The sequence below is a fragment of the Homalodisca vitripennis genome, unplaced genomic scaffold (genome assembly GCF_021130785.1).
Source record: "Homalodisca vitripennis isolate AUS2020 unplaced genomic scaffold, UT_GWSS_2.1 ScUCBcl_7045;HRSCAF=14550, whole genome shotgun sequence".
Taxonomy (NCBI): Eukaryota; Metazoa; Arthropoda; class Insecta; order Hemiptera; family Cicadellidae; genus Homalodisca; species Homalodisca vitripennis.
The window spans coordinates 6407-13727 of record NW_025783156.1 but is presented as its reverse complement, the minus strand read 5'-3'; the positions used below and the strand labels follow the sequence as shown (position 1 = coordinate 13727).

Genomic DNA, 7321 nt, shown 5'->3' with positions numbered 1-7321 from the left:
TTTGAAAAATAAAGTATAAATACTACTCTTATTAGGAAAACCATATGTAGGAATTGAAACACAGTTCAAAATTACAACTTTAAAACTACGAAATCAAAGAATTTGGGCTCCAATTTGGAAAAGCATGCATTAAACTAGAAACAAATACTATTCATTTTTTTGAATAGTTTTGCATATCACACAAACTAATATGTTCAATCCCTTGGATTGAATAGATTCATGCACTCATTTGTAGCAAGGTGGTTTTCTTATTCAATGATTATATTTGTTTGTTTTTTTGAATTTATAAAAAAATAATGACAATGCCTTAATATTAATCTAATATTACTGTACATAAGAACAATGACTTAATTTTCAAATATACTTTTCTTTTAAAAGATAATAATTATTTATTTCAATATGTGTAGAAATATGTCTATATTTAAACTGATTTTATGGAGTTTGAGAATATATATGCAATTATATATTTTCTTCATTTGTTAGAATTTCTTTCATTTTATAATAAAATGAAAGAAATTGAAACAAATAGCATTTTTGGAACATTTTAATTGATTCATTTAAGTCATCCAACTTAGTTATTTATCCTAAAATAAATTCAAGCTGATTATGGATTAAGGCATCGTCAAAAAATAAACAATTTAGGAAACAATAACATTTATTGATGTATTTATATAAAACACGCTGATCACAGTACATAGTTAAGAGTAAAGCTTTGATCCGAGCCAAAATGAGATAGTTCGCCGCCTACCTTTCTTCTTTTCCGGTGGGGATGGTGGGATCACTAATTGTTTCTTCAGCCTCTCTGAGAGATCACCATTGTCAATATTATTTTGGCTTATAAATTGTTTAGTTGAGGGTTTGGCTTGACCGTCTTCTTTCAAATTATGTTCTTCTTTCTTGCCACTCAGAGCTTTTTTCTTCTTTTAAAGGTGAAGTACTTGAATCTTGCCGCATCTTCTTGGGAGCATTGACCACCTGAGAGCTACTTTGTGTGGGTTGTTGTTTGCGTTGTGGTTTGTTTTGTTGTTTGTATTTTGGATTGGTTGTTGTTTTGCAGCAGACCATGCATACTCGACTTCCAGCTTGGTTCACAAACGTGCAGTGATCACACTCCCATTCCTCGGTAGGTATAGGTCCCAGAGGCTTATCTACATCACTTGAAAAAGCAACTTCTTCTTCTTTGTGCTCAGAGGTTTCAGTAGAAATTTCATTACTTATTTCTCTTTTGGACTGATTTGTTATTGATGATGAATTCTTCATCCCGTCTGACAATTCATCACCCGAATCTTCACTGCTTGCATTTCTCGAATATTTTCTTGACATCGCAGGAGACATTCTAGTCTGGTTTGGAGATGAGCGACGTCTTCTTCTCGAATCTGAAACTCGCTGACTTCCACGGTTTGATAAAGTCTCATCAAAATCATTTCTTCTTCCACCTCTATTTGACAAAACATCGTCATCCAACTTCTGACTTCTACCTGACATTGAGTCTTCAAAATCACTGCGTCTGTTTCCACGCTGTGAAATCATATCTTTCTAATTCTTGCCTTCTCCCACTCTTCATCGATAACCTTTCATCCTCAAATCTCCTGCCACCTCTGTTTGACATGGTTTCATCATCGTACCTTCGGCCTCCTCTATTCGACATTACTTCATCATCGTATCTTTTCCCACCTCTGTTCGACATCACTTCATCATCGTATCTTTTTCCTCCTCTGTTCGACATAGTTTCATCGTCATACCTTCTGCTTCCTCTGTTTGACATTGTCTCATCATCAAATCGTCTGGATCTCAGTGCTTCCTCTTCGTTCTGTTTCACCCTCCTGGCAATGAGTTCTTCGACACCAACAGAGCTCTTTTTTCTTGAGCCTCGTCTTGATAAGGTTGGAGATGCGTTTCTCGACACAGGGGAATTTCTTCTTCGATGTCTTCGACTGCCTCGGTGGGACATGACCTCGTCCTCGGACTCATCACTCATTGGTCCTCGTCTAGAGCGGACTGGTGAGGTGTTCCTCCGTCTCTGCAAGGTGCCATCCTCCTCGTCATCTGTGGTGAGGTCTCTGCGACTGCGACGAGGTGGGGCTCTCAGACTGTTCCTGCGTGCCATCTCTGGCTCGGGTCGATACGGTGGTAGCATGGCAGAACCGTGCCAGGTGCCAGTGGGTAGACCTCCCCACGCTGGCCCGAACCCTCCAGCCGTCATGTGGCTCTGGTTCCAGTCCCAAACCATGCCGTGATGGTGACAGCTGGGACAGTTGAGTTGGGCCATTGACTGAGCCTACAACAAAATAAACTTTACGTTATTTTCAATTCTATAATTAAGAGCAAAAACAAAAAAGTTACAGTACAATCAATAACAGCGATGTGACTTACATGCATGATTGGACCGAAAGAAGGAGAGTTGAGTGCTGTGAGACTGCCAGAACGATGCCGACTGTCCATTTCCCAATCCAGATATCCACTGTCTCGGCTTGGTGGCTGAGTACAATCAAAAATTATGTTACTTCTAAAATCTTCTCATAAAAGCTTTAAAAGATTATGATTCAACAGTTAAATTACTCATAAAAGTCAATACTAGTGTATACGTTATTGTTGATGAAAAAAATTAAAAGTATTAGGATCAGCCAGGTTATAATTTGCTCCACTTATTTGGTAGAGTCTGAACAAGAACGTAGCCAGGAAAATTTTGGGTGGGGTCCAGGTAACTGATATTTTTCCGTAGTGGAGAGAGAGTAAGGCCCCTTTATGTTCCTTATAAAGTTCTTGACCCGTTTCTTTGTTGAGAACGATCTTTCACCAGTACAATGTCAGTAATGCTGAATTATTTAAATAATAATAATTGTTTACTAACAAAGTAATTGAAAAATTGGGGGGTCTGGACCCCTGGGACCCACTCACTGGCTACGTTCTTGAGTCTGGGTTGTATTAAATTTGAAAAACAACTATAAACAATTGATTAATTTCTCTCACAAGTCTCTCAAAATTCTTAAGTAACTTTATCCACTAATGTATTATTTGAGTACATGGAAAGCAGTCTGTGAATGATCAAAAGTAATGAATTGATGCGGAGTAAAGCCGAGTAAGTAAAGTATAAAGCTCACCTGATGGTCAGGAAGGTCAGTGAATGTGAGAGGAGAAGATGCGGCGGGCAGACGTAGCTCTCTCCCCACTACAACACAAGCAACATGAGCTAGCAGTCACGAGACCAGGCAGCAGGCCTACAACAACACAAGGTCAACAACAGTTCGCTTACTTGGGGGCGCGGGGGGCAGCGGTCGTCCACCCATCATACGCTTCAGGCTGCCCATCACACCTAGTGCTGGCTTAGCGGGACCCTGTAACATCGATATATGTTCGATTCAGCTGAACTACACGTGTTTTAGGGCTGGCAATCATTTCGCCACATCACATCGACTATATTTCAAGACAAAGATGTTTCACTGGAATACTGAATCAGCATTATCAGCAGTGGTAGAGAGGACTTTATAGTTCTAACTTCACCTCTAATAAAGATATTTTTCATTCCATTATGTTAAAATTGGGTGGAATGAATTAAACATGTATTCAAAGGGTAACATTATACTAACTATAGTATCGGACTTGCCAATCACTTTAGTGGTTTAAATATTTAAATGTTTTAATAGTTTCACTTTTAACCAAAAAAACGTAGGATTAAAACTGAGGGCAGTGTTGACTCGGGAGTCTGGCGGTTTGTGTGTTGAAACAAGCAGGCACCAGCTGCGGTAAATTAACAAAATTTGGTCAATGGAATCTGTATTAAATGTTATACATTGTAAATAGCAGTTAATAAAAATTACATGTCCAATATAATGACTACAAGAGCTTCATGATGAGATCAATAACAATAAATTGCTCTTTGCTGTAATTCAATAACAAATTTGTCATATAATTCTATAAGTTTTAAAATTTCATACTCAAAAATAGTACACTTGTACCTATTTTGTAAAAAGATTAGTATTAGTCAGATTACAAGTTTTTGAATTATGAATTTTCAAAGTTGCAGTTTGGTTGAAAAGAGCCATAAACCGCACCTTTTTTCCCAAGTATTTATAGTTTTTGATCTGAGAAAACTCTTTATGGCATAGTCAATCTTATTTCCTTCACGAGTTTCCTAAGAGGTCAATCCTTTCTTATGAGGAGTTTATAAAAACTATAACTAATATTGTAAGTAAAGGTCAAAGTACACATAATTCATAAATATCTTGATACAAAAACAATGTAAAAAGGCAAAATTTTAGTAACTCATATTAAAACAGACAATGGTGACAGAATGAAAATTGTACAGTATTTGAAAGCTGATTCTGAAATGAACAATATATTTTTTTTATTATTTAACTTAAAATTTTACTTTACATACATTTGGACAAGTGAGATTTAGAAAAGTGTAACAAGCAGGGTTTTCTTAGGAAATCTTTCTTCTCCCATCACCTCAAAACCATTTAAATTATTCAGAAAACCCAATATATGGTTCTTTACTATTAGTTGATATTTTCTTATATATATGTTCTATTTTGGTAAAATACTTGTTTTTTTAAAATAATAGAACTTATTTTGACAACCAACATTCAGAAATGTTTAAACTCTATAGTTTGTTTAGGGTCACAGATTAGATAATATATATGTATATATATATATATATATATATATATATAATATATATATTATATATATATATATATATATATATATCACACATAAAATATTATTTAGTTCACTGAATTTTAAAGCTATATCATTTAAAACATGCAAAAATTTTGTTTAATAAAGTATCAAATCTCACTACATTTACTAAAGAGTTTTGGTTAGTAATTATCATGAATAAATTAATACAAGTTGTTTTGAGTAGTAAGTAGAATAATTATTGTTAATGTATAATGATTGAACATTTTATAAGTGTTTTACTACTTTCCTTTTTTTTACTAAATAGCTAGCTTTGAACTCTATCCATGAAGCCTCTAGGTACTAATACTTATTTACTACTGATGTTTATGAAAAGGTAGGTTTAAAAAAAGCCTAAAGTAAAGGAGGAATTAAAATAAATTCATACTTGCCGTATAGTTGATGACGATGAAGATGCCGATTGGTTGCTAAAACTAAAAGTAAGCCATGCGAACATACACCTAAGGAGATGTGATTCAGTATTATGATGAAGACATGACAACTAATAGGGTGGGATACCTGATCAGGTGGAACTGGGGTGTTGCGACCGGAGCGTTTGTTGCGTCGTGGCGGGGGCACAGGGGCTGAGGTGTTTCTCCCCTTTGGGGGGGCAGGGGGGGCCGTAGTGTCGGGACTCTACCCATATCCAACGGCTGTACATAAAACGAGTTTCATCATATTCATATAAAGCAGCTGTTAGATTTTTTAAATCTTGTAGCATGAAAAAGATATTTTTAAGCACACAAATAATTAAGTTGATTTATTCAACGTATGGTTAAATGTAAAAAACATATTTGTTGAGCTGAATGTATTTAGTTACGGTATCTGCTGTCACATTACATAAAGAATAACTTAAAAGAAATAAATGCTTTAGTAAAGTACACTAAATAGTTACAGCCATTGCTACTTTGTACTTCTGCATAGTAAAGCTATAATTTATTTTCAATGTAATAATTGTTGTTTTTCATGTACCCATATGATTTACTGTTTAAGGGGGAGTGGGAAGGCTTTTATTTCAACAGGAGGGGCTGTGGTACAAAACATGTGGGAACCTCTGAGCTAGACATTGAAGAATACGAGTACATACAGTATCATACTGCACACATAATAGCACAAAGGAAAACAAAGCTACTGAACGTAAAATACGTGTTAATAATACTGTAATTAACGTTTACAAATTAATATAACTGCAAGTCACAAAGTGTAGTACAGCACATTTAATTAAACAAGGTGAATTTGGTGAGAAAAAATTCTTATTACATAAAAGTTTCCATTACATTTGCTTGCTCACATACTAACATAGTTGCTGAACTTGGATTTATTAAGGATTTTGAGTTATGGAGACAAATTGGCTTGAACTTTAACTCATAGAGATTCACATAGATAGAACTTTGAGTTGTAGGAGATTAATTTATTGTGGTGCAGAGGTAAAATTAGTATTGACAGTTGAAAAAGTTCAAGGGCATTTGGAAAAAATCGAGTTGTGAAGGATTTTAGGTTATATGGAGACGAGTCATCAAAGTTTGAATATATTCATGATGACTACGGCATGTAAAAACCCAAACACATTTATTGGATAGTTACTAAAAACACAAACTACTTTGAGGCTACTTCAGCTAGTAAAGCTTTCTTTTTATATGACTAAAGTAAAAGCAAAGATACAAAGGTGTAGTTTGTGCAAGAAAAATCCACATTACAGCTCTGTTGTTTATTAAGTGAAAGTGAACTACAACTACAAGAATTGACATGAACAGCAAATGATCAATGATTAAAGTGAATAGGAAAAAACAGATTTCCTTTATAAATACTATATACTAAGGTAACAACATGTTTTTGGATACTTGCCACTGTTCAGTGATATAAGAAATTCAGTAACACTACAGTTTTAGGTCAGCAATTAGATACCTTTCCCAGGCGAATAAAAAAACTAACACATAACTAAAATATAGGATAAAATAAAGACATCATGCGGAAATGAGACACACATACATCAGGAATCGCAACAAACACATGTTTCAACTTCATGCACACTATCTCTAAAACATGTACTTAGTAAAATATATGAAAAATTATGTTACCTTCAATCATTATGTGCAAATTTATGTATGTATTTGCTCTACTTATATTGCAATATGTATTTTTTATCTTTAGATTATTAGATTTCCTTTGTTAATATGTCTTGTTTTATCTCAACACTTAAACTAGAGGTCATTGGAGGGTAAAATAATTTGGCTACAAGTATTGTACCATTTAATGATGTACCATACAAATACATTTTCTAAGTTTTGATTGGTTGTTTATAGTAAAACTAGTAATATTAACAGATTGTTGGTTTCACATTTTTAATTTAAGATTTTATTTAAGTTTTTGGCTGAGCTTTAGTGAAGCCTATCACTTGTGGGGCTTGAAAAATTTCAATTCTGTCACAATATCTATTAAACAAACTGACATATAGACTTAAAACTGTGCATGAAGCTTTAATTTATATATGAGGAACCGAGTGATTTATATATATCCATACATATGGAATGTGGCTGAGTGTTTTTTTTTTGTTTTTTTTTTGCATTGGTCTTTGGGTAACCATGATTGCAACAAGAAAAAGCAGAATAAATAAATTTATAAACAAACTCAAGTCCTGATA

General features: G+C 34.3%; 1 protein-coding gene across 2 annotated transcripts; it reads right to left on the bottom strand.

Annotated features, from left to right (window-relative positions):
- Positions 1-637: 637 nt before the first annotated feature.
- LOC124374032 lies at positions 638-5335 on the bottom strand. 2 transcript variants are annotated; one of them, XM_046832332.1, is made up of 5 exons: positions 5200-5335; positions 3254-3335; positions 3102-3169; positions 2374-2478; positions 638-2278 (listed from the first exon to the last, which is right to left on the bottom strand). In XM_046832332.1, exons 2-5 carry the CDS (start codon positions 3306-3308, stop codon positions 1499-1501), a joined length of 1008 nt encoding a protein of 335 aa, XP_046688288.1. In that variant the 5' UTR covers positions 3309-3335; positions 5200-5335; the 3' UTR covers positions 638-1498. The 2 variants fall into 2 exon arrangements, with proteins under 2 accessions (XP_046688288.1, XP_046688289.1); XM_046832333.1 differs by lacking the exon at positions 3254-3335 and having other exon boundaries at positions 3102-3218; positions 5200-5274.
- Positions 5336-7321: the final 1986 nt, after the last annotated feature.

Bases quoted from the DNA above. Each gene is read 5' to 3' on its own strand.
- LOC124374032 (XM_046832332.1), bottom strand. From the start codon at position 3,308: ATGGGCAGCCTGAAGCGTATGATGGGTGGACGACCGCTGCCCCCCGCG. The intron at 3,170-3,253 runs GTAAGCGAACTG...CTTGTGTTGTAG, and splicing joins GCTGCCCCCCGCGCCCCCAA to TGGGGAGAGAGCTACGTCTG. The intron at 2,279-2,373 runs GTAAGTCACATC...ATTTTGTTGTAG, and splicing joins CTTTCGGTCCAATCATGCAT to GCTCAGTCAATGGCCCAACT.